This window comes from Equus caballus, chromosome 9, assembly GCF_041296265.1.
Source record: "Equus caballus isolate H_3958 breed thoroughbred chromosome 9, TB-T2T, whole genome shotgun sequence".
Taxonomy (NCBI): domain Eukaryota; kingdom Metazoa; phylum Chordata; class Mammalia; order Perissodactyla; family Equidae; genus Equus; species Equus caballus.
Window position 1 is genome coordinate 50,444,161 of NC_091692.1, and position 25,546 is coordinate 50,469,706.

The 25,546-nt window shown below is 38.3% G+C and overlaps 1 protein-coding gene across 2 annotated transcripts in view; it reads left to right on the forward strand.

Moving 5' to 3' along the window:
• The window catches only part of DECR1 (2,4-dienoyl-CoA reductase 1), a 45,021-nt gene that overhangs the window by 13,992 nt on the left and 5,483 nt on the right, over positions 1 to 25,546 (forward strand). For both annotated transcript variants that reach the window (XM_001488668.5, XM_005613191.4), the window contains 2 exons: positions 965 to 1,112; positions 22,352 to 22,451. In XM_001488668.5, the coding sequence (XP_001488718.2) occupies positions 965 to 1,112; positions 22,352 to 22,451 (248 nt within the window). The remainder of the gene's footprint in view (positions 1 to 964; positions 1,113 to 22,351; positions 22,452 to 25,546) is intronic.

Genomic DNA, 25,546 nt, shown 5'->3' on the forward strand with positions numbered 1-25,546 from the left:
TAAGATTATGAAATAAGAAGAGCATTTATCCAAGAGCACAATATCTAGTTTAAATGATTCATATTCTTTGCTTTTCCTAATAATTTTTGATTATCTCTATCAGTAGAGGAGACTAATACAAACAAGGAAACCTACAAGAAACTCCAGATTTCTCCTTTTAAGACTTGAGATATACATAGGTATTTTGCTGTTGTTTGGCTCACATATTGGAAAGAAGCCATTTCCTCCAGTAGTCTCAAAGAGAATATTTGTTATGTTAAAGATATTTTCAAACAGACCAATAATATTGAATCTGCTAACTAAGTGGAATCTTTATTGATAGTGATGAAACAGGTCTTCAACCAAGAGTTTCACTGGGTAAGTTAAGCCAAAATGACACCAGAAATTAAAGGCATTTTAATTGAGATTCCTTGAAATAAAGTGTAGTCACTTGGTAGATAAGCTTAATTTGTATTTATATTCTTTTTTTTTTCTTTGCTGAGGAAGAATTGTCTTGAACTAATGTCTGTTGCCAATCTTCCTCTTTTTGCCTAAGGAAGATTGTTGTTGAGCTAACGCCTGTGCCAGTCTTCCTCTATTTTGTGTGTGGGTTGCTGCCACAGCATGGCTGCCAATGAGTGTTGTAGGTCCGCGCCCAGGAACTGAACCTGGGCCACTGAAGCAGAATGTGCTGAACTTAACCAATAGGCTATGGAACCAACCCATATTTAGTCTTAATAATAGACTTTACCCTAATTTTGAGACAGGGATTAGGATTCTGAAATTTGGTAAATAGCATAGGAGATTTTCACAGGCTCAAAAAAAGTAAAACGAAACAAACTTTCATGGTATTGTTTCATAGCAAATTGTGAACTTTAGCTTTATTGTATTATTTGGATTCATAAGTTTCAGAAATAAAAGCCATTGAGGGAAAATGTTCTTCCTCATCTAAAAATTTTTATAACTTATCATATTCATTTATTAGATTGTGATAAACAATGCAGCAGGGAATTTTATTTCTCCCACCGAAAGACTCTCTCCTAATGCTTGGAAGACCATAACTGACATAGTTCTAAATGGTACAGCCTTTGTGACACTGGAAATTGGAAAACAACTAATTAAAGCACAGAAAGGTATGTTTACTTATTCTTCACATATTTATTGAGTCTCTGCTGTGCACAAGCTCTGTGTTAAGCCATGGGATACTTACAAAAGTTAATATATCTGCACTTGTACAACTCATAACTAATGGAGAAGAAAGATGCTTAAATAACTGCCATACGCTATGATGTGAGCTATAATGCATATATATTTCATGTGCATTGGAAATCCAGAGACTGGAATGACTAACTCTCCCTAGGGATGATTATCAGGTTGAGGAACAAGTTGCAGTTTGAGCTGAATTATCAAAGATCTACATCTGGACAAGGGAGAGGGAAAGTAAATGTGAATATCCATAGGAAGAGGCCTGGTGGAGGGGAAAAGCAGAAGGGTTTAAGGACTGATGAGAAATTTGATGCGGTTGGAGATAGGAGAGAAAGTGGTAGGAAATGATTATGAGGAGGTGGGTTGGGTGTAACGGGGAAAGTTCCCAGTACCATGATAGGAAATTTGGTTTTAATCCCTCAGTATTGGAAAGTTATTTCCTTATGGATTTCTCTTGAAGGTGTCTCGTGAAAAATGTGACTTGATTGGAAAGGTTACTGGCAAAAATGTAGGGGACGGAAAAGCTTAGGGAGACCATTCAGGAGGGTTTGATTTTTCTTTTGGCATGTGGATGGATGACATCGGGGATAAACTGGGAGATGTTTAGAAGATAAGATCAACAGGATTTACTGATTAGATGAGAGTTTGTAGCTGGGGTGAATTGTTTAGGTGATGATGACATCAATGAGGTTGAAAATCTTGGAGGAAAAATAGATTTAGAGGGAAGTTACTAGGAGAATATTTTTGTTTAGTACAGTTCTATGAACAAACTTCTTTATAAAAGTTCATGAGATGTGGATAGTAAATATATGTCTACTGTATATATGTGTGTATATATATATATATATATATATGTGTAGAACTAGCACACATTTGTTCATTTAACACTTACTGATGACTTTTGTGTAGCAGGCCCTATGCTGCATGTCCAAATGACAGAGGTGGACAAGACTCTGTCCCTGAAAAAGTTGGGGTTGAGACCTGAAGGATGGCATCTTTTCTCAGAGAGTGTGGAGAGTATGCTGAGCAAGGACAAGAAGGAAGAGTCCTTGTGGTCTTTGAAGGATGTTCTTTGGGGCTTGAGAGGAAGAAAGAAGGCACAGGGCTGGCCAGCTTCCTTATTCTGGTTCAGAAGACTTTGCCTCATTAGACTCAGTTTCTTCTGTGCAGCATGGATAATTTTCAAACCAGTTTGAGGAATAAGTTAGGAACAGACAGAAGGATGGTAGAAAGGTACTAGCCCTTTTTGTGTGTGTGAGTGCTACTAACTTCCATCCTTTCTCTACGTACTCATTGAAACCCAGGTCACAGTTCCCAATACAGCAAAGTAGATATGAGTTAGGTTTGGAACTTGTGTAATTTTTTTGGTTTTGATTTTGTCTTTTTTCAGAAGGGATGGATGATTGGGAAGGAAGACAGAGAAGAGTGGACTGGCTCCTCTTTCTTCCCTTCCCTGTCCAAGGATCCTTCACCTCTGTCTCTTCTCCCTCCCTCTGTCTCCATCTGATTTTCTCTCTTCACATCTCCTCCTCATTTCTCTATTTCTTTCCCTCTCTGTCAACTCTTCACTTTTGTTTCTCTGTTTCTCTCATCATCTTGGTCTCTCTCATCACTATGTGTTTCTCTGCCTCCTTGTCTCTTGTAATTCTTCCCTTGCCCATCTCTGTTACTCTTGATTTCTGACTCTCCCTTCTTTTCTCATTATAGTCTTTCATTTTAACGTAGACTTTGATCTATTTTTATTCATCCCATTGGATTAAAATTCTCTGAGCTTCATTAAAAATATATTAGCTAAGACTTTTTAAAAGATGGAAGCCAGTTTTTATTCTTCCAAGATTCATGTCAGTTACTGATGCTGTGACTTGACAGAGTTTTAAGGACTTGTACCACTGAGCTGTGGAGAGTACAGTGCACAGGGTTTATTCTGGTATTGGAGTGACAGTGACAGTTAAGGAACCCAGGTGCGAATGATCTCCGAAGTGTGTCAGAGTGGGTAAATAGGTTCAGAGGGCAGGCAGTCTGTGGTAATCTGTGATCAGAAGTTATGTTAGGTGGTCTGGCATCTAGGAAGTCAGTCAAGGTAAGATATATGGGAAGTCAGACTAGAGAAATAAGGGCACCAGCAACTGGAAGACAGCTGCTGGCTTGCTGATGGCAGGAATTGGTGATGATGTACATTCAGAGAGGGGCTAGTAGATGACTGAGGAACAAGAGAACTGTGGCCTCAACAGGGGCAGAGAAGCTAGAATTAGAGGGACATTATTAAAGTATGTTCCTAACCAGCATTGATGCAAAATTAACAATTATGAACAAAGAAAAGATTTAGGAAACTCCTAAAGACATTAGCACAATGTGCTCTTATAGCCATAAAGGTCAGTAAATACATGGTTGATACTTATTGGAAGGATATTGAAAATATCAAGCTGAGATCCATTCATTACTAGGATGTCATGTATAAATGTAAAAATTAGTAAATAGTGTGGAAAAGAATACCTAATTTTATTACAGAACTGAAAGAACTTGCAATGAAGAAAGACTGAAACAGAGACTAATAGGGATTTGTTTTTCTCTTTAGCAGTATAGTCACAAAGGACATGGATAGGATAAATATTGAATTTTTCCATTAAACACTAGATCACTAGAAACAAGAGATAGCTCTTGAAACTCACATGAGGTGATTTTAGGACACATAAGAAGTATTATTGAAGTAGCATTAATATTACTTTATACCACTATAGTACTTTATAATTTACAAAGTTCTTTCATATACTAGTTATGGAAACAGAATGAAATCAAGATTATTATAAGCTGAAATGCACGTCAATTAAAGAAAAGAGTAAATCAATGCATAATATAACTCTAATGTATTAATTTGAGTTTCCTAAAATTGAGGTAAGATTTACATACAGTGAAATCCATGGATTTTATGTGAACATATTGATGTTTTGACTTTGAACTTAAACACTTAGGTAACCATTACCCCAGCCAAGACATAGAACGTTTCCACCACCCCCTAAAAGTTCCCTCGTGTCATCTTTCACTTAGTCCTCACTTATCTAAGTTTTTAACACATTTTTATTGGCTTGCTTATCTTTTTATTATTGATTTGTGTAATCTGGACTGAGTACCTTATCAGATATTAGTATGTATTTGGAATATGTGCTCCTAGTCTACGGCTTGTCTTTTCATTTCCTTAACAGTGTCTTTTGATGAGCATAAGAAACTAAACTTTGATGAATCTCTTTTCCAAATTGGCTCTACTATGTTGTGTTCCCAAAAGTAATTTATAAGTTGCAGTTGAGCTACATTCTTGCCAACACTGGCTTGGTTATATTTCATTTTAGCCGTCTAGGGTTGTGTAGTGGTTCCTCATTTGTAGTGTTAACTTACATTTCCCTAATGACTAATGAAGTTGAGCATCTTTTCATGTGTGTATTCATCATTTGTATATTTTCTTTGATAAAGTGCCTGTTCTCATCTTTTGTCCATTTTTTATTAGGTTGTTTGTCTTCTTGGTATTGAATTGAACAAGTTATTGTTATATATTCTGGATACAAATCCTTTATTAGATACATGTTTTGCAAATATTTTTTCCCAGTCTATAACTTGTCTTTTCATGTTCTTAACAATGTCTTTCTAAGAGGAAAGATTTTTAACTTTGATGTTGTTCAACTTATGAAATTTTTATTCTATCACTCTTGCTTTTTGAGTCCTATCTAAGAGATTGTTGTCTAACCCCAGGTCACAAGTAATTTCTCCATTGTTTTCTTCTGGAATTTTTATAGTTTTCGCCCTTACATTTAGGCCCATGATCCATTTTGAGTTAATATTTACACATGGTATGAGATAACATTTGAGGTTAAGTTTTTGCATACATCTATCCATTCTTTCCTCATTGAAGTACTTTGGTACTTTTGTCGAAAATCAATTGATGATATATATGTGAGTCAATTTCTGAGCTCTCTATTCTGTTCATTTGATTTATATGTCTGTCATTATTTTGATTACATGGGTTTATAATATATACACATGTTATATATGTTATATATATTAATTACTTTAGCTTACATTAACTTGACATCAGACAGTGTGAGTCCTCCAACTTTATTCTTCTTTTTCAAAATTGCTTTTACTATTCTATGTCTTTAGCATTTTCATATAAATTTTAAAATTAATTCAACAATTTTTACAAAAAAGTCTACTGGAATTTTGACCAGGATTGTGTTAAATTTATAGATTATTTTGGGGAGAGTTGACATTTTGACAATATCAAGTCTTTCAATCCATCAGCCTGGTGCATCTTTCCATTTGTTTAAATCTTCTTTAATTTCTGTCAGGAATGTTTTGCTGTTTTCAGTGTAGGTCTTATACAAATTTTGTTAAATTTCTGCCAAAGCATTTTATATTTTTGGTGCTATTTTTTCTAAATTTTATTTTCTAATTGTATGATTCTGTTATTTAGACATAGAATGGATTCAGTTTTGTATATTGACCTTTTTTCTGCAATCTTGCTAAACTCACTTATTAGTTCTTACAGCTTTTTTGGTAGATTCCTTAAGATTTTCTATATTGTTGATAATGTTTGTGAAAAAAAGACAATTTTTATATCTTCCTTTACACTCTTTATTTCCTTTTCTTGCCTTATTTTACTGTACAATACAGCATTGAATAGCCAGGGTGAAAGCACTGTTTGTTCCTGATACCAGGACACAAATCAAATACATTTCCTTCTGATATCAGCAGGAAAGCACTGAGTCACCATTAGTTATGAGGTTACTTGGAGGTTTTCATAAATGCCCTTTATCAGTTGAGGAAGTTCACTTCTATATCTAGTTTCCTGGCCGTTTTTTTCTTTTTTAAAAATCATAAATAGGTGTTAAATTTGTCAAGTCAAGTCTTCCTATATTTATTGAGATGGCCATTTTTTTTTTGTTTAGCCTGTTAATATGGTGAATTCCATTGATTAATTTTTAAATTTTTAATCCAACATTGCATTCCTGGGTTAAACTCTGCTTGGATATCATATATTATCCTATTTGTATATTGATGGATTTGTTTTGCTAAAGTTTTTTTAAGATTCACTTTTTCAGCTTCCAGCTGTTACTTTACATTGAGTTTCTTAGACCATTCCAATGCTCGCTTAGTCCAGTGATCAGCCAAATACTTGAGGGAAATTTATATGCCAGTATTACTTCCTCCTTTCCCACTGCTGTGGCAGTCCTCAGCTCTGTTCTTTGCCAATAGGTGATGGGTTGGCTACAGTCCTGCCTTTAGAAATTGATATTAGGTTTAACCTAAATCCAAAAAAATACCTCTTGTGATGCTGGCAGAGATACATTAGAGAAGTGTTCCATACATTATGATACATTTCATAGTTGCCTGTTTTTCAAATCTTACATTGCTTAACATTTAAGTAAAAATATTGCTCACATATCCATTATTATCTTTTAAAAATATATTTGTTTGGATTCCATCTAAAGAAAATGATTTTTCTTAAGTCTTATTTTCTTTCTTTTACATGTATCAATTAACAAAATATTCAACAGCCTATCCAGATATTATACTTGATTTTGGACTAGCTTTGCTAATAAGTTCTTTAATTATTAAATAAAGATATGACCCAAAAGGTGCTAGAATACTGAGCAAGCAAAAAGTGAAACATTATTTATAGGAAATGACCTAATTTTAACCAAGTTTTCTTCCTTTCTCTCTCCCACACTCCCTCACTCTTTTCCCCTCCCTCCTTTCTTTCCACATTTTTTTTTTTAGTGGTTTTTTTTTTTCTCTCTCTCTTTTTTTTTAATTAATGTTATGATAGATTACAACCTTGTTGAGATTTCAGTTGTACATTTTTGTTAGTCATGTTGTGGGTACACCACTTCCCCCTTTGTGCCCTCCCCCCACCCCCCCTTTTCCCTGGTAACCACCGATCAGATCTCCTTATCAATATACTAATTTCCACCTATGAGTGGAGTCATATAGAGTCCGTCTTTCTCTGACTGGCTTATTTCGCTTAACATAATACCCTCGAGGTCCATCCACGTTGTTGTGAATGGGCCAATTTTGTCTTTTTTTATGGCTGAGTAGTATTCCATTGTGTATATATACCACATCTTCTTTATCCAATCATCAGTTTCTGGGCATGTAGGTTGGTTCCACATCTTGGCTATTGTAAATAATGCTGCGATGAACATAGGGGTGCAACGGACTCTTGAGATTTCTGATTTCAGGTTCTTAGGATAGATACCCAGTAATGGGATGGCTGGGTCATAGGGTATTTCTATTTTTAACTTTTTGAGAAATCTCCATACTGTTTTCCATAGTGGCTGCACCAATTTGCATTCCCACTAACAGTGTATGAGGGTTCCTTTTTCTCCACAACCTCTCCAACATTTGTCGCTCTTGGTTTTGGATGTTTTTGCCAATCTAACGGGTGTAAGGTGATATCTTAGTGTAGTTTTGATTTGCATTTCCCTGATGATTAGCGATGATGAACATCTTTTCATGTGTCTATTGGCCATATTCATATCTTCTTTTGAGAAATGTCTGTTCATGTCCTCTGCCCATTTTTTGATCGGGTTGTGTGTTTTTTTGTTGTTGAGTTGTGTGAGTTCTTTGTATATTATGGAGATTAACCCTTTGTCGGATAAGTGGCTTGTAAATATTTTTTCCCAATTAGTGAGCTGTTTTTTTGTTTCAATCCTGTTTTCCCTTGCCGTGAAGAAGCTCTTTAGTCTGATGAAGTCCCATTTGTTTATTCTTTCTATTGTTTCCCTCAACTGAGGAGTTATAGTGTCCGAAAAGATTCTTTTGAAACTGATGTCAAAGAGTGTACTGCCTATGTTCTCATCCAAAAGACTTATTGTCTCAGGCCTAATCTTTAGGTCTTTGATCCATTTTGAGTTTATTTTGGTGTGTGGTGAAAAAGAATGGTCAATTTTCAATCTTTTGCATGTGGCTGTCCAGTTTTCCCCGCACCATTTGTTGAAGAGACTTTCTTTTCTCCATTGTAGGCCCTCTGCTCCTTTGTCGAAGATTAGCTGTCCATAGATGTGTGGTTTTATCTCTGGGCTTTCAATTCTGTTCCATTGATCTGTGGACCTGTTTTTGTACCAGTACCATGCTGTTTTGATCACTGTAGCTTTGTAGTATGTTTTGAGATCGGGGATTGTGATTCCGCCGGCTTTGTTTTTCTTGCTCAGGATTGCTTTAGCAATTCGCAGTCTTTTGTTGCCCCATATGAATTTTAGGATTGTTTGTTCAGTTTCTGTGAAGAACGTTCTTGGGATTCTGGTTGGGATAGCATTGAATCTGTATATTGCTTTAGGTAGTATGGACATTTTAACTATGTTTATTCTTCCAATCCATGTGCATGGAATGTCTTTCCATCTCTTTATGTCATCATCAATTTCTTTCAAGAAAGTCTTGTAGTTTTCATTGTATAGATCCTTCACTTCCTTGGTTAAGTTTATCCCAAGGTATTTTATTCTTTTTGTTGCGATTGTGAATGGGATTGAGTTCTTGAGTTCTTTTTCTGTTAGTTCATTGTTAGTGTATAGAAATGCTACTGATTTATGCACATTAATTTTATACCCTGCTACTTTGCTGTAGTTGTTGATTATTTCTAATAGTTTTTCTATGGATTCTTTGGGGTTTTCTATATATAAGATCATGTCGTCTGCAAACAGCGAGAGTTTTACTTCTTCGTTACCTATTTGGATTCCTTTTATTTCTTTTTCCTGCCGAATTGCTCTGGCCAGCACCTCCAGTACTATGTTGAATAGGAGTGGTGAAAGTGGGCACCCTTGTCTTGTTCCTGTCCTCAGAGGGATGGCTTTCAGTTTTTGTCCATTGAGTATGATATTGGCCGTGGGTCTGTCATATGTGGCCTTTATTATGTTGAGGTACTTTCCTTCTATACCCATTTTATTGAGGGTTTTTTATCATAAATGGGTGTTGGATCTTGTCAAATGCTTTCTCTGCATCTATTGAGATGATCACGTGGTTTTTGTTTTTCATTTTGTTGATGTAGTGTATCACGTTGATTGACTTGCGGATGTTGAACCATCCCTGTGTCCCTGGTATAAATCCCACTTGATCATGGTGTATAATCTTTTTGATGTATTGCTGTATTCGGTTTGCCAAAATTTTGTTGAGGATTTTTGCATCTATGTTCATCAGTGATATCGGCCTGTAGTTCTCCTTCTTTGTGTTGTCCTTGTCAGGTTTGGGGATCAGAGTGATGTTGGCTTCATAGAATGTGTTAGGGAGTACTCCATCTTTCTCAATTTTCTGGAACAGTTTGAGGAGAATAGGTATTAAGTCTTCTTTGAATGTTTGGTAGAATTCTCCGGAGAAGCCGTCTGGTCCTGGACTCTTATTTTTGGGGAGGTTTTTGATTACCGTTTCTATTTCCTTACTTGTGATTGGCCTATTCAGATTCTCCATTTCTTCCTGATTCAGTTTGGGGAGATTGTAGGAGTCTAGGAATTTGTCCATTTCTTCCAGGTTGTTCAATTTGTTGGCATATAGTTTTTCATAGTATTCTCTTATGATCTCTTGTATTTCATTGGTATCTGTTGTGATTTCTCCTGTCTCATTCCTAATTTTATTAATTTGCGATTTCTCTCTTCTTTTCTTGGTGAGTCTGGCTAGGGGTTTGTCAATTTTGTTAATTCTTTCTAAGAACCAACTCTTTGTTTCATTGATCCTTTCTATTGTCTTTTTTGTTTCAATATCATTTATTTCTGCTCTTATTTTTATTATTTCCCTCCTTCTACTGACTCTGGGCTTTGTTTGTTCTTCTTTTTCTAGTTCTGTTAGGTGTCGTTTGAGGTTGCTTATGTGAGCTTTTTCTTGTTTAGTGAGGTGAGCCTGTATTGCGATGAATTTCCCTCTTAGGACTGCTTTTGCTGCATCCCAAATGATTTGGTATGTCGTGTTCTCGTTTTCATTTGTCTCCAGATAAAATTTGATTTCTTCTTTAATTTCTTCAATGATCCATTGTTTGTTCAGAAGCGTGTTGTTTAGTCTCCACATTTTTGCACCTTTCTCTGCTTTTTTCTTGTAGTTGATTTCTAGTTTAATAGCATTATGATCAGAAAAGATGCTTGATATTATTTCAACTCTCTTGTATTTATTGATGTTTGCTTTGGTTCCCAAAATATGGTCAATCCTTGAGAATGTTCCATGTGCACTTGAGAAGAATGTGTAACCTGCTGTTTTTGGATGAAGTGTTCTATATATATCTATTAAGTCCATCTGGTCTAATTTTTCATTTAATTCTATTATTTCCTTGTTGATTTTCTGTCTGGATGTTCTGTCCATTGGTGTTAATGGTGTGTTGAGGTCCCCTACTATTATTGTATTGTTGTTGATGTCTTCTTTTAGTTCTATTAAGAGTTGCTTTACAAATTTTGGTGCTCCTGTGTTGGGTGCATATATATTTATAAGTGTTATGTCTTCTTGGTGGAGAGTCCCTTTTATCATTATATACTGTCCCTCTTTGTCTTTCTTTATCTGTTTTGCTTTGAAATCTACCTTGTCTGATATTAGTATAGCGACACCTGCTTTCTTTTGTTCATTATTAGCTTGGAGTATTGTTCTCCATCCCTTCACTCTGAGTCTGTGTTTGTCTTTGGGGCTGAGGTGTGTTTCCTGGAGGCAGCATATTGTTGGATCTTGTTCTTTGATCCACCCTGCCACTCTGTGTCTTTTGATTGGGGAGTTCAATCCATTTACATTTAGAGTGATTATTGAGATGTGGGGGCCTACCACTACCATTTTGTGTCTTGTTTTCCGGTTTTCTTCAATTTCCTTTGTTTCTCTGTCCGTGGTTTAATCTGTTCTGATGAAGAGCTGCTACTCTCTGTTGTTGTCCTTCTACTTATCTCCTCTGCTCTTGGTTTTGTAGCCCCTTTCCTTTTTTGGATTTTTCAGGAATGAGGGTTTTCCTGAGGATTTCCTGAAGAGGAGGTTTTGTGGCAATGAGCTCCCTTAATTTTTGTTTATCTGGGAAAGTTTTTATTTCTCCATCGTATTTGAAGGATATTTTCGCTGGGTAGAGAATTCTCGGCTGTAGATTTTTGTCCTTCAGATTTTTTAATATATCATTCCACTCTCTTCTAGCCTATAAAGTTTCTGCTGAGAAATCTGCTGATAGCCTGATGGGGGTTCCTTTGTAGGTTAGTTTCTTTTGCCTGGCTGTCCTTAGTATTTTTCTCCTTGTCGTTGACTTTTGCTAGCTTCACTACTATATGCGGTGGAGTTGGTCTTCTTGCATTGATAAAGTTTGGAGATCTATTGGCTTCTGTCACCTGAAGATCCATCTCTCTCACCAGATTTGGGAAGCTCTCAGCCATTATTTCTTTGAATAGGCTTTCTGCCCCTTTCTCCTTCTCTTCTCCCTCTGGTATACCTATAATCCTTACATTGCATCTCCTAATTGTGTCTGATAATTCTCGGAGAGTTTCTTCATTTCTTTTTAGTCTTGCTTCTCTCTCCTCCTCTGCCTGCAGCAATTCTATATTGCCATCTTCCAAATTGCTAATTCTTTCCTCCATATTATTGGCCCTACTGTTCAGAGCATCTAGATTTTTCTTAATCTCCTCTATTGTGTTCTTCATTTCCAATATTTCTGTTTGGTTCTTCTTTATCGTATCAAACTCTTTTGTGACATAGCTCCTGAACTCTTTGAGTTGTCGGTCAGAATTCTCTCTTAACTCATTGAGTATTTTAATGATGGCTGTTTTGAAGTCATCATCATTTAGGTTATATATCTCATTTTCTTTGGGATTGTTTTCTGTGTCTTTGTTATTTTCTTTCTGTTCTGGAGATTTAATGTATTTTTTTCATATTGCTTGATGTTGTTGATTTGTGCCTCCGCATGGAGATAGAGTTTAGTTGCTCCTTTCACTTGTTTCAGCTGCTGCGGTGGGGGAGCAGCTGTTTATACTGCACCAACCAGGAACCCTGTCCGCAGTTGCTAACTGGGCCTGGGCCCCTCCTCGTAGTCACAGTGGTCCTTTGGATTCCCTCCTCTGCCATGGGGGCCGTCACAGGGGGGCTTCAGGCTGCTGGTGCCTACTGTTGCAGCCCACCTAGATGTGCTCCCTCCTTGGGGTCTGCAACGGTGTTATGGGCTTTTCCAGCGGCCAGGGGTGGGATCACTTATATTTGTCGCTCCGTTGCTGTCGGCACCCACGAAATCTCACTTGTCCACTATGGGTCCCAGGAGAGCTATTGGCATCTTCTACAGTCTGTGGTTAGTTCACCTAGCTATGCTGCTTTTGTCCCGGGGTCTTCCAGCCTTGTGGCTGCCGGCTGGGTGCTTTCTACTGGTGCTGTGCAGAGGCTTTCCCTGAGGCTGCTGTGAGCCTGTAGGGTTTCCCCCTAGGCTATGGAGCTGGGTCGCTGGAACTCCCCCCAGCCCCAGTCCTGTTCCCCAGGAACTCGGGGAGCCCTTTGCCCTGTCTTGGGGGGATAGCCGGAGATCCTGATTTCAGTGGTAGCTGGTCAGCTGCTACCCTGCCTAATATTCTCCTCTCCGGGACCCTCCCGGTATTGTGGATGCTGGGCGTGGCCCCTCCGCTAATAGCAGACAGAGAGTTTTGTCTGCTGCCCGGGCAGAACTCTGGAGCTTCCCCTCCGGGGCGCAGAGCGGGCCTCTGGAGCTTCCCCCAGCCCCAGTCCTCTCCAAGATCTCCGGCAATCCCTAGCCCCACGGGGCCGGCAATGGCAGCTGGAGGTCACCCCACCCTCTGGGATTCTCTCTGGGACTTTCCTGGAGCCGTGAATGCTGGGCATTGCCCCTCCGCTAAAGGCAGACAGAGAGTTCTGTCTGCTGCCCGGGCAGAACTCTGGAGCTTCCCCTCCGGGGCGTGGAGTCGGCCTTTGGAGCTTCACCCAGCCCCAGTCTGCTCGGAGATCTCTGGCAATCCCTAGCCCCACCGTGCCGGCAGTGGCAGCCGGGAGACCTACGTACCCTCAGCGACTCTCTCTGGGACCCTCCGGGCGCCGCGAACACCAGGCGGGATCTCCCCGCCAATGGCGGGGAGAGACTCTCCCTGTGGGCCCAGGTGTGCAACTCCAAAGTTTCCCTCTGCGTTTAGGAGTAATTGCGGGGGGTTTAGGTAGGGTTCTGGTCACCTGTTTCCACCGTCGCTCCTCTGTTGTGTGCTCGCTCCTGCCCTAGATGTGTGTTGATCTTCTGGGGGCGTCCGTTGGAAGAAAGCCACTTGTGGGTACTAGGCTGTTCGGTCGGGGTCGGAGAGTTTTCACCTATTTCCACATCCTCCTGGAGGAAAGTCCGTCCGCCTTCCGATATATAGTCGCGTGGGTATCTCAGACGTCCTGAGATGCTGTCTGGATATCCTTTGTTAAGCGATAAGTGTCCAAATAATTGTAGACTCGAAGGGGGAGAGACAAAGAGGACTACTCACGGTGCCATCTTGGATCCCCTCTCCTTTCCACATTTTTTTTAACACCTAACATTTGTTGGGTGCTTATTCTGTATCAGGTTTTGTTCTAAGAGCTAAAAATTTATTATCTCATTTAATAACTTACAATGACTCTGTAAGGTAAGTGCTATTTTATTCCCGTTTATAGTTGTGGATGGAAACTGAGGCACGGAGTTAGTCTTTTTTAATAGATGGGGTAGATGTTTTTAACTGTCACTTTTACAGATGAGAAACTATAGTTTATTAAATACCTAATAAGTGTTAACTATCACTATTTAACTTGATGTTTTACGTAATTTTTTTCATCGTTTTAAGTGGTCTAGTGGGAAAAAAGAAGGAACCATAGTTTAGTTTAAGTCGTGGTCACCTAGTGTGATACTTGGGTAATTGGTGAGTCATGGTATTTTTACCACTACTCAGCTTTCTCAGCTGTAAAACAGATTGGATAGTTAATTACTACTCCAATATTTAGTAAGAAAACAAGGTGTTAGATACAAAAGCTTCATGAAAAATATAAATTGCTTTACAAAGGTACATGTTCCAATGCATATGAATGAACATATGATACCCTGGATACTTTAAAGAATTTGGTGGAAATAATTTTCAGTGCTTCAGGGAATCTAAGAGCAGGGGATAGTCAGAAGCAGCCCAAGGAAGTTTGAACCATATGGGGCCTGTGTTGGGAAAAGGGAAAAAGTGAAAGGTTGATACTGAGCCAGGGCTCCATCTGTTCGCCACGAGTTAAAAGGCCAAGCTGGCGGTGGTAGAGAAAGAACTTTAATAAGCTAGTGAATTGGAAGATGGTGGACTAATGTCCTAAAAAAAAAAAACCCCATCTTAAAGGGAACTGATTTGGAAATGACTTATATAAGGCAAACAGGGGTGAGGAGGGGGCTCAGGAGTGTCAGGTGATGGATGACCACAGAACATTTGGCGCTTCTCCATAGCACATCTGCTGAATGCAACATTCCTGAGGAATCTGAGAGAAAATCTCAGTTACTTCCTTAACTGGGACAGAAGGAACAGTTTGGGCAGAGGACATAAATTTTCTTCTAACAAGTTATTCTTTCTACCAGTTACAGATTAGCTTGCCTACATGCAGTTCTAAGGGTTTTTCCAAAGCACACTGTGAGAATAAAATGAGAGGGGAGCATGTGGCCTTGGGGGCTGAAGTTCTAAGAGTCCTCTGCACTGGGCTGACTGTGTTTCATATTTCTTCATGGGCCGCATGTGCAAATTTGCGGGGGTGGGATTCCTATATGTTGCGTGCGGTAGATCTTTAGTCTGTGATGTGTAAAGCTTATAGTCGGTCATTGTAGTTTCTCAATGCTCCTGCGAGATGTTTAGGCAGAAGGCTGTCAGCAAGCTACCGCCTTAGAAGCTGTCCTCCTGCTGTTCTGCAAGGCAAGCTGGGAACTTTGGTTACTTTGTTTCCCACATTAACCTTGTGTGTACAGGCACAGTTTCATCCTAATCCAGGGAAACTAACTCCTTCGTCCTCCATTTCACAGTCACTGTCTAGGCAGATTAATCATGTAAAATGAAGGAAAAAAAGAAAATAATTAAGAAATGCCTGTAGAGGGGATTGTGGATAGATGGGTGTCATTGGAAGTATGCCGAAAGTAATCTTACCAGGAGCCTCCTTGCTAGAGGAAGAAAAGAGTTAATATAAATAGTTTACCAACTAAAGAAAGATTTTAAAAAAGACAAGATCCTTTTGGTCAACAGATAGGGAAAACATTTGAAAGCTTTGGTAAAATACTTTATATTGTTCATGCAGCTGTTATAATAAATTATCCCAAAACTCAAGGTTTTTAATGCTCTTGCTGTCCTAGACTACATAATGTATGAACTGCAAACACAAAAATAAATTTTAAAACATTCTTATTTCTAATCCTTTCATATTGTACTTGGCGAGTTACTTTCCCTTCATCCTCCATCATCCAGTGTCCTCAGCCTGTCCAATCTCACTTCTTTCCATAACCACCCCTTCTTTGGCTGTTCTTTTACATATACTCTGACTAGAGTCATTTTTCCCTAAGCCACACAGAATCATCATGCCCAACTTTAGTTCCACACCTCAATGAAGGATGCCCTGTTCAGAGGCTATCATGCACACGGTAGCGTTTAAAAACAGGCTATTTGTTATTGTGCGGTGTTTGTAAGTCTCCTTTTCCCCCGTCCATCAAGATCAGAAATGCTTTTACCCATCAGGATGCATTACTTCTGCCCCACCTGCAAGCCCTTTCCACCCTTTCTCTGCTCCTCTCCCCACCAGTTCCTAACTTTTCACTAAGCACAAAAGTGATACTTTGTTTATAAAATGAAACGTTTTTGAGACCTACAAAAACAAGGTGAATTGAGGGCAAATTTAACACTTCAGTTGTGCCTGTCAGCTTTACTATTAGGGAGAAAAAGATGGCGATCAGTCTTTTGACAAAATCAGTTGTTATGGAAGACAATGTACCTTGTTTCAGGAAGGGTAGAGCAGGAATAGAATGAGGCTTTCTTATTTGTCAGTAGTGTGAGTACAAGTTATATGCTGTCTAGATTTTAAAGTATATAAGAACCATATGGGTACGATTCTGTGTATTGTGTCCAGTCCTTCCTTAGAACAGTGAGTGCATTTGAACAATGTTTAAAAACACATTTCTAGTCATCAGTTGGAATTTATTAGGGCAGCATTGGTTTCCTTTTAAAATCACTTCTTGCTAGAGTTGTCTTTCTAGTTTAATGGAACATTTCAACTTCATTTGTTAAAATTTCTTGTAGCAACCATGCACCTTACTTTGGTGTTTTGTGAAGATAATGTAAAGGTAACATGATTTGGAAATTTTGGAAAGGAATCTCTTTTTCTTTTAAATTACATAGTTGGAAATTTTTTGGAGAGGCAATTTTACATGACTGAAATTGGTTAAGAGTGGGCTCTAGAACCAACCTGCCTGGTTCCAATCCTGGTTATACTGCCAATAGTCATGTGAACTTGGGTAAGTTACCTGTCTGTGCCTCAGTCTCTTCTGTAAAGTGAGGATAGTAATAGAATCTCCATCCTAGGATTGCTGTGATGATTAAATGAGCTAGTGCCTTTAAAGTGTTAAGAACAATGCCAGGCCCAGACTAGTGCTCAGTAAGTGTTAGCTATTAAAGAAAATGTTAGGTTCCTCCATAATATTCTTTTTTTTTTTCCTGCTGAGGAAGATTTGCCCTGAGCTAACACGTGTACCAGTCTTCCTCTATTTTATATGTGGGTCACCACCACAGCATGGCTGCTGACAAGTGGTATAAGTCCGTGCCCGGGAATTGAACCTGGGCTGCTGAAATGGAACATGCCAAACTTAACCACTATGCCACGGGGCCAGCCCCCATAATATTCTTTTAAGAAGAGTTATTCTATTTTTTTAAGTTACATAATCCTCCTTTGACTAACTTGTTAGAGCATTGATGATTTTTAGATTTAAATTTAATCTGGGCTGTTATCAAAAAGTGGCTGAGAGACAGGGTCCTCTGTGCCCTCATCAAGAAGATAGAGAAGTGCAGTTTTTTTCTATGATTGTCAGTAAGATTAATTTCTGGCAGTAATAGTAGAAGAGTTAAAACTGCAAATAGGGGGCCACCCTGGTGGCGCAGCATTTAAGTTCGCACATTCCGATTTGGTGGCCCAGGGTTTGCCAGTTCGGATCCCAGGTGCAGACATGGCACCCCTTGTCAAGCCATGCTGTGGTAGGCATCCCACATATAAAGTAGAGGAAAATGGGCACAAATGTTAGCTCAGGGCCAGTCTTCCTCAGCTAAAAAAGGAGGATTGGCAGCAGTTAGCTCAGGGCTAATCGTCCTCAAAAAAAAGAAAAAAAAGAAAAAACTGCAAATAATAGCTCCAGGCATTACATTACACATAAGACAACAGTGAACTCCTTGTACCTCCTAAACACACAATCGAGCTGTCGTTTGCCCTGGTGAAATTACAGGTGCATCTTTCCAATGGCATTCACCCACAGTTTGTAACAGTATTAAAATTCCCTGTGTGTAAGAGTGAAAAAGCCATTTTTGTATTGAGAGTTTGCAGGGTGGACGTCTTGAGAGAATGTGGTGGCTAGGAGTTGAGTGATTAATTCATGTAGTAGTCTAGGCTGTAAATAAACAAGTTAGTCTGGGCGGGGGGTGGAAATTATAATCCTAAAGAATATGGGAGGTAAAGCACTCAGAATTTTGTAGTGAGATCTCAAAGAGCACATGCAGCATGAGCGTGGGAGAGAACTAGAAGGACAGAAACAAGAGTGAGGCACTGTATTCAGTGTTTTGGAATAATGACAAAGCTCAGGTTGTGGCTAAATTGGGGAGCAGTGAAGTCTATTGGAGATGAGATCATGCAGCTGTAAGATTTATGATCTTGTCTACCTGGATGGTGAAATCTACCAGGATGATGGCAGAAGTTGGGTTTGAGATGTGTATACAGATATTTTTGTACGTTTAAGGCCAGGAATCAGATTTCAATGAAAGTGGCAGAGTAGCTGGGAAGCCAAAGATAACATCAATTGAAGTTACAGATGGTGGTTAAAAAGCTGGATATTATCAGTTTCAAAATGGGGCTTTTTGTATGAGGGTAAAAGAGTAGTAGGTGGAATCAACAGCAACAGTTAATTAATAAGTAATCCTAGACTTTAATGACATTTTCTGGACACTCCCTATTTTCCTGTTTTGCAGATGGTAAATCTGGGGGCTAGAGGAGGGAAGTGGTCAAGGTCACACAGCTACATAGCTCGTAAATAGTAGAATCAATATTTAAGCCCAGGTGTCTTTACACTATTCCACCTTTCTTGGTCATTGAAACTAAAATTGTTTATTATTTTAATTTTCATAATTTGGGTTGAAACCACGTTTTAGAGCTTTTGAGTCTCCTTTTGAAATTGGAACATATTCTTACACATATTTTATCATTTGTAATAGACAGAGTGATTTTTAGTATTTCTTTGTTACTATTTTTTCCCATTTTGAAATAATGAAGCCTGAGCTAGCATAATACTTATTTCATCCATTGCTGCCTTTCTCCTTTACTTGACCTTACTAAGTAACAGATTCGTTTCTGTTGTCTGCACAGGGATGTTAGAAATTTGCTGTTTCCAAACCTCTTCTATAGGTTAAATAATTATTCTAATTTAAATAATTGGCCTTTCTACAAAAAGAAAAATATGCCTGTGGCTAACCCTGGGAATCTGAGAATTCTTTACTTTGAACTTTTAGCACCACTGTTCGTTTTTTGAAGTCCAGCTGTATTGTTTCACCATGCAGCAGTCACCCTTTTGGAACAGTATAATTTCAAATTTTTACCTCCTTTTTATACCTGGAGAGAATTAAAAGCAGCATATCTCATTCTAAACAGTGGGCTACCCACATCTTCTAGGCTGAGGAAGTAAAACCTAAAGGGAGACAGAGAAGACAATATCTTTCATTTTCAGTATCTGAATTATATAATAATGGCCTAACTCCTCTCCCTCGATAAACATTTCTGTTAAATCTGAATCAGAAGATAGAGCACTTTCTACTGGAGCTTTTGCTTTGTATTAGTAATTGGCACTTTTTAAAGTTGTTTTTATAATTTTGCTCTAGAAATGATGCAGTTAGCATCTGTTGACAGTGTGCTTTAATGGGGTACACTAATGTTCTACATCCCTCCTCTTTCGCAGAGTGATTTTGGAAGCAACATAATTTTCAGTGACCTGAAAGGCTGAGTTTGATATATAAAAGGAGTTACCATAATGAGTAACATAACCAGTCGTATTTCTTGTATCCTCAAAATGGTACTTCTGCCCTCTCTTCTACCCCCTTGTCCATCTGAGTTTTGTTTCTGCTCTGGAAAATGGAGAAGGAAAGAGAAACTAAATACGTGAGGAGAAAAAAAAATTTATCTGACTCTTCTTCAGACTACTTTCATTGTAGTCCTTCAAACTTGTAGTCCTTTAAATTTCTTAAAGTATGTACTATTTTATAAAATACGTATTTTGATCCTTTTGCAAATATTAAATTTACAGTATTATCTTATTCAGTGTTACGGCTAAATAAGTAGTAGAAAAATCACTGATTTCTCAGGAGCTAAAACTTGTTATTTTAAACTTTCATTCATTCATTCAATTTATTGAGAAACTACTACTGCTGATTGCACACATTTGGTGTCACTTTTTTGGATAGGTTTATATAGTCAATTATTTTCTAAAGAAAACAAGAAAAAATGTTATATGTTTATTGACACACTTACCATTTTGACATCCATCATTCCATCTAAGATCTGAGTTTCTATTTAGTATCGTTTTCATTTTGCCTGAAGAACTTTTCTTCAGTATTTCTTGTAGTGCAGGACTGCTGGCAGTGGATTCTTTCAGCTTTTGTTTGTCAGAAAATACCACCTCCATTTTTGAAGGATATTTCCACTGTGTACAGAATTCAGGGTTGACAGATTTTTTTTCTTTCAGCACCTTTAGATACCATTCCATTATTCTCTAGCTAACATTATTTCTGATGATCTCAATGAATATTTTTATCTTAGTTCCCTTATTTATATTATTTTCCCTCTGGTCACTATTAAGATTTTCTCTTTATCACTGGTGTTGAGTGATTGATTATTATATGTCTTGGTATGGTTTTCTTTGTATTTATCCTGCTTGGGATTTGTTTAGCTCCCTGGATCTATAGATTATAGTTTTTGCCAAATGTGGAAAATTTTCAGCCTTTATTTCTCCAAGTAATTTTTCTACCCCTTTCTTCTGGGACACCAATTATACATATGTTAGCATGCTAGATATTGTTCCACAACTCACTGAGGCTTTGTTCTTTTTCTTTTTTTCTCAACTTCCTTCTGCTTCTGTCCTTCATTTTGAATGGTTGATACTGCTATGTGTTTAAGAGCATGCATCGTTTCTTCAGCAACTAATCCCATTCATTTAATTTTTCATTTTAGGTATTGTATTTTTTAGCTTTAGAAATTCTGTTTGGTTCTACTTTTGTGTTTTTCATTTTTCTCATTATACTCATTTTCCTTGAAATTTTTAGGCATATTTATGCTGTCATTTTAAAGGTCTTTATCTGCTAATTCTATCTTCTTTGTCATTTCTGAGACTTTCTATTAACTGATCTTCCTCCTGGTTATCTTTCTGTGTCTTTTTTTTTTTTAAAGATTGGCACCTAGGCTAACAACTGTTGCCAATCTTCCTTTTTTTTTTTTTTTTTTAAGGATTGGCACCTGAGCTAACAACTGTTGCCAATCTTTTTTTTTTTTTCCCTGCTTTACTTCCCAAACCCCCTGGTACATAGTTGTATATCTTAGTTGCAGGTCCTTCTAGTTGTGGGATGTGGGACACCACCTCAGCGTGGCCTGACGAGCAGTGCCATGTCCGTGCCCAGGATCCAAACCCTGGGCCACTGCAGTGGAGCACATGAACTTAACCACTTGGCCACGGAGCCGGCCCCTTTCTGTGTCTTTTTATGTGTAGTAATTTTTGACTGCATGCTGTGAATGTCATGTTCTTGAGTGTGCGTGTGTGTGTGCACAGGCTTGTGTGTATTTTAATTTTCCTTTGAACTATGTTGAGTTTTGTTTTGGCAAACAGTTAGGTTACTTGTGGATCAACTCAATCATTTCAAAGTTCATTTTTAAACTTTATTTTGATGAGTCTATCCTTTACTTTGGGGTTAATTTAACCCTCCTACTAAGGCATGGCCTTTCTGAACTCTACACTTGAAAGCCCTGGATGTTCAACGAACCTGCTTAAAGTTCACTTATCTCCCAGCCCTATGTGAGCTCTGGGGATTGTTCAGCCTACAGCTCCCTGGCAGTGGTTCTTTGCCTGGCCTCATGGAATTCCACCCTAAACAGGTACAACTAGATATTTGGGCAAAGACTCAAGGAGAGACTATGCAGATCTGTGGAGCTCTATTTCTGTATACTTTCCTCCTTGGGAGAACTTTCCTCACAAATTCCTCAGCCTCCCCAAACTCTGATCTCTTTCTACTCAGCTCAGTGAAAATGCCATATTTTGCTTGTACTCATCCTCCTTATGCCACAGTCTATATAGTATATGTGTATAGTATATAATGTATACTACAGTATGTAGTATGTGTATGTATATAGTACATAGTATATGGTACAGTATATAGTATACCTATAGTACCTTTGGGCAAAAATCTAGGGTAATCTTAGGGCTCATTTCATTTGTTTTCTTTCTCAGGGATCATTGTCTTTCCCTGTCTATTGTATAGTATTTGAAAATAGTTGTATTATATATTTTACACTTTTTTCTTGATGTTTACAGGAGGATGGCATGTCCATCACGGCTGGAAGCAGAAGTCCCTGCTAATTTAGTTTTGATTCTGACTTACTTTTAGTTAAGTGGGCACTTAGTTATTAGGGAGCCTGTCCAGCTGATTATGCAGGGTGTTATAGGGCCATGCCTCTGAGATTTGGGCTTTGATGTTGACTCACCTGGTATAGAATCCCAAGTAAGCACAGGCTGGGCCATCCTAAATGTCAGTAAGATTACTAGCAAGATGTAGCAATTTTATTAGATTACTCTCTGTTTAATTTAGGGCTACTGAAGTTTTAAAAAATGTTCACTTTTTGCTAAACTCTCTTGAATCAGATTCCATTCTTGTAAATCATGTTTTCCTGATGTGAATTGATTTAACCGTGTTGTTAATTACTATATCCTTTAAATTTTTAGGAGCAGCATTTCTTGCTATTACAACCATTTATGCTGAGACTGGGTCAGGTTTTGTAGTACCAAGTGCTTCTGCCAAAGCAGGAGTGGAAGCTATGAACAAGTGAGTATACTATGTTAATCTTGTCGCTAAAGATAAATAATGTACTTTGGTAACTCATGGAACTAAATTCCTGCATTCTGGTCTCTATCCAGAGAAAAGTAAAACAGATTAATTTGGATTAACCTGAAGACAGACATTCTATCTCCTGGATGTCTATAGCAGCACTGTCCAATAGAACTTTCTGCAATGGTGGAAATGTTCTATAAATCTGCGTTATCCAATAGCCACATGTGGCCAATGAACCCTTGAATTGTGGCTACTGTGAATGAGAAACTAAATTTTATTTAATTTTAAGTATTTTAAAATTAAAATTAAGTACCTGCATATGGCTAGTGGCTACCACATTAGATAGCACAGGACTACAGCTTTTTTTTTCCCTCCCATGTATCTTTACTAGTGCCACCCCTGACCTCTCTTTTTTTTTTTTTTTTTTAAAGATTTTATTTTTTCCTTTTTCTCCCCAAAGCCCCCGGTACATAGTTGTATATTCTTCGTTGTGGGTTCTTCTAGTTGTGGTATGTGGGACGTTGCCTCAGCGTGGTTTGATGAGCAGTGCCATGTCTGCGCCCAGGATTCGAACCAACGAAACACTGGGCCGCCTGCAGCGGAGCGCGCGAACTTAACCACTCGGCCACGGGGCCAGCCCCCCCCCCCCCCGACCTCTCTTAAACACACCTTCATCCTTTTATTGTACCTACTCTGCAAGATTAATAGGACTAACATAGACCAGTGACCACTTGCCAGGTCCTGTGGCCTTTTCTCAGCAGCATATGATTGCTTTTTTGAACCTGTTCCCCATTGGCCTTTTCCACTGTCTTTGTTGTAATGTAGGTTCTCATCGTGGCTTACTGTAATAACCCTATAAAATGTTTTTCTGCTACCAGTGTCTTCCTTCTTTATTTTTTAATCAATTTTCCTACCAGAGTTATCTTTCTAAAAATATGTATCTGTTTATAATACTCCCTAGATAAAAAACCTTAGATCATTTTTTTGTTAACTCTTTGGAATAAAAACTGAAACTCACTATCACATTCTAAATAGACTTATCCCTGGCCTTTGTTTATTCATTGATTTATTTGGTAAATATTCATTGTGTGCCTTTTATTGTGCTAGGTATCAGGGATAGAATAGTGGTAGAAGTAGGAGAGTCCTCATCCTCACCTGAGCTTGTATTCTTATATCATTACCCCTGTGCTTTAATTTCCACTAGACTGGTCCATATTTCCTTAAAGGTACCATGCATTTTCATATTTCTATGCCTGGATTATGCTCCTATTGGAAATTGCTGTGATAATTTTCCTACTTTCAAGGCTCTCATCATATCGCCTACTCTGGGATATTTTCTCCCATTTGTCTGGAACAGAATTAATTATCCTCTACTTTGTGTTCCCTTAAAACTTTGTTTACTCCAGTCTAGTGAGAAGACTAATACACTAATAAATAAATGCCATCCAGTGTTATGTAGTCTAAAATGAAGGTCATGTACAAATATATAGTAGGGGCACAGAGAAGGGCATGATAGACTGCTTTTTAACATATCATTAAAGCTATCTGACTTCCTCATAGAATGTGAGTTCTGTGAGGAAAGGGACCAAAGCTTATGTATCTTTCTATATTCATTGCTTAGCAGCATCTGGTCCATAGCTGGTGCTCACTGCTTTCTAAACTGCACAATTATTCTTTTTTTCCAGTAGTCTCAAAGTACTTTTTAACATTTAAATCAGTAATACACATTTGTTTGAGATAAAAAGACGTTACTTTTCTCAGAAGTTGAATCTTAGTCTGAATAGAGATAGTTACCTTTTTGAAGGTCAGATGGTATTGGAAATAAGAGGTTGGAACTTGACTGTTTTGGCACCAGTTGTCCAATATCAATATTTGTTTTGTTGGGACCTTTGAATCTTGTTAAAGGTTTCAATTTCATGTCCTTTAAGGACTGTGGTTTTGTGCTGCTTTTTAATTTTTTTTGTATTCTTGTGTAGTGTATTGCACATAGTAGATGCTCAATAAATGTGTACCTTCCTCTCCAGCCTGAGTCCCCATCGACTCTTGTCTCATACTTTATAGTACACCATTGTACCAGATGAGGCCTTGTAGGTCTCCAAATGCTGCATGTTGTTTGTGCCAGTGTCCTTTACTCATACTGGCCCATATGCCTGGGCTGTCTTCTTTCTCTATCCTACCTTCTATTATTTTCCGTCCTCTTTTCTTTCCCCTTGCCTCCCATAACAAAGCCCCAATCCTTCTTCAAATGTCAACTCAACTATCACCTGCTCAAGGAAGCCTTCCCTCTCACTCTCAGTAGTCTTAGGTACTTCTCCCTTTAAGCAGCTGTGACACACATTATGTAACTCCCAGTATAGTAGCTAGTTCATTATACAACTAAACTGACCTCTTGAGAGAGAGGGACTGCACTTGAGAGCAGGGACTACCTTTTTTTATTTGAGGGTAAACAACATTTATGGAGTGTTGGCGCCTAGGAAGTACACAATAAACATCTGTTGGTAGAAGAACAATAATGGCTAACATATATCTAGTATATTGTGTTTAGCATCTTAACATGCAGGGCAAGCCAGTGAGGTGGATTCCTTATCATGTTGCAATAGTTCTTCAGAATGTAAGCTGGTTTAACGAGAGCTAGCACTGGAACACATTTATCTGGTCACCTCTGAGCAGAGTTGGGATGGTTTTTCCTCTAGGTAGATTTCCTTAATAGATTGCTCGGTTTTTCACAGGATGCTATATACTCTGTTCAGCTTTGTAATTCTTGTAAGATATGAAGTTACTGCTTCCCTAGCAATTTGGAGTAGGTGCACTACAAGTACATGCCCAGGGTAGGTATTGTCATGAACTCTGCCAAAAGCATCACATAGAGAAGCAATTTTTAGTATGATTTGCCTGAAAGAGATGTAGGCCACCCATTTCTCTAAAATGCACCTGTGGATTAAGTCAGATTAACAGACTGCTTAGAGCACATGCCCCCTATCCTGTAGAATTGGTTTTACTGTATTGGCCTTTGAATTGATGCTGTCAGGCCAAATTAATGGATATCACATTAAACTTATCCCTTTGTATCTATTGAAAGGATACAGTAT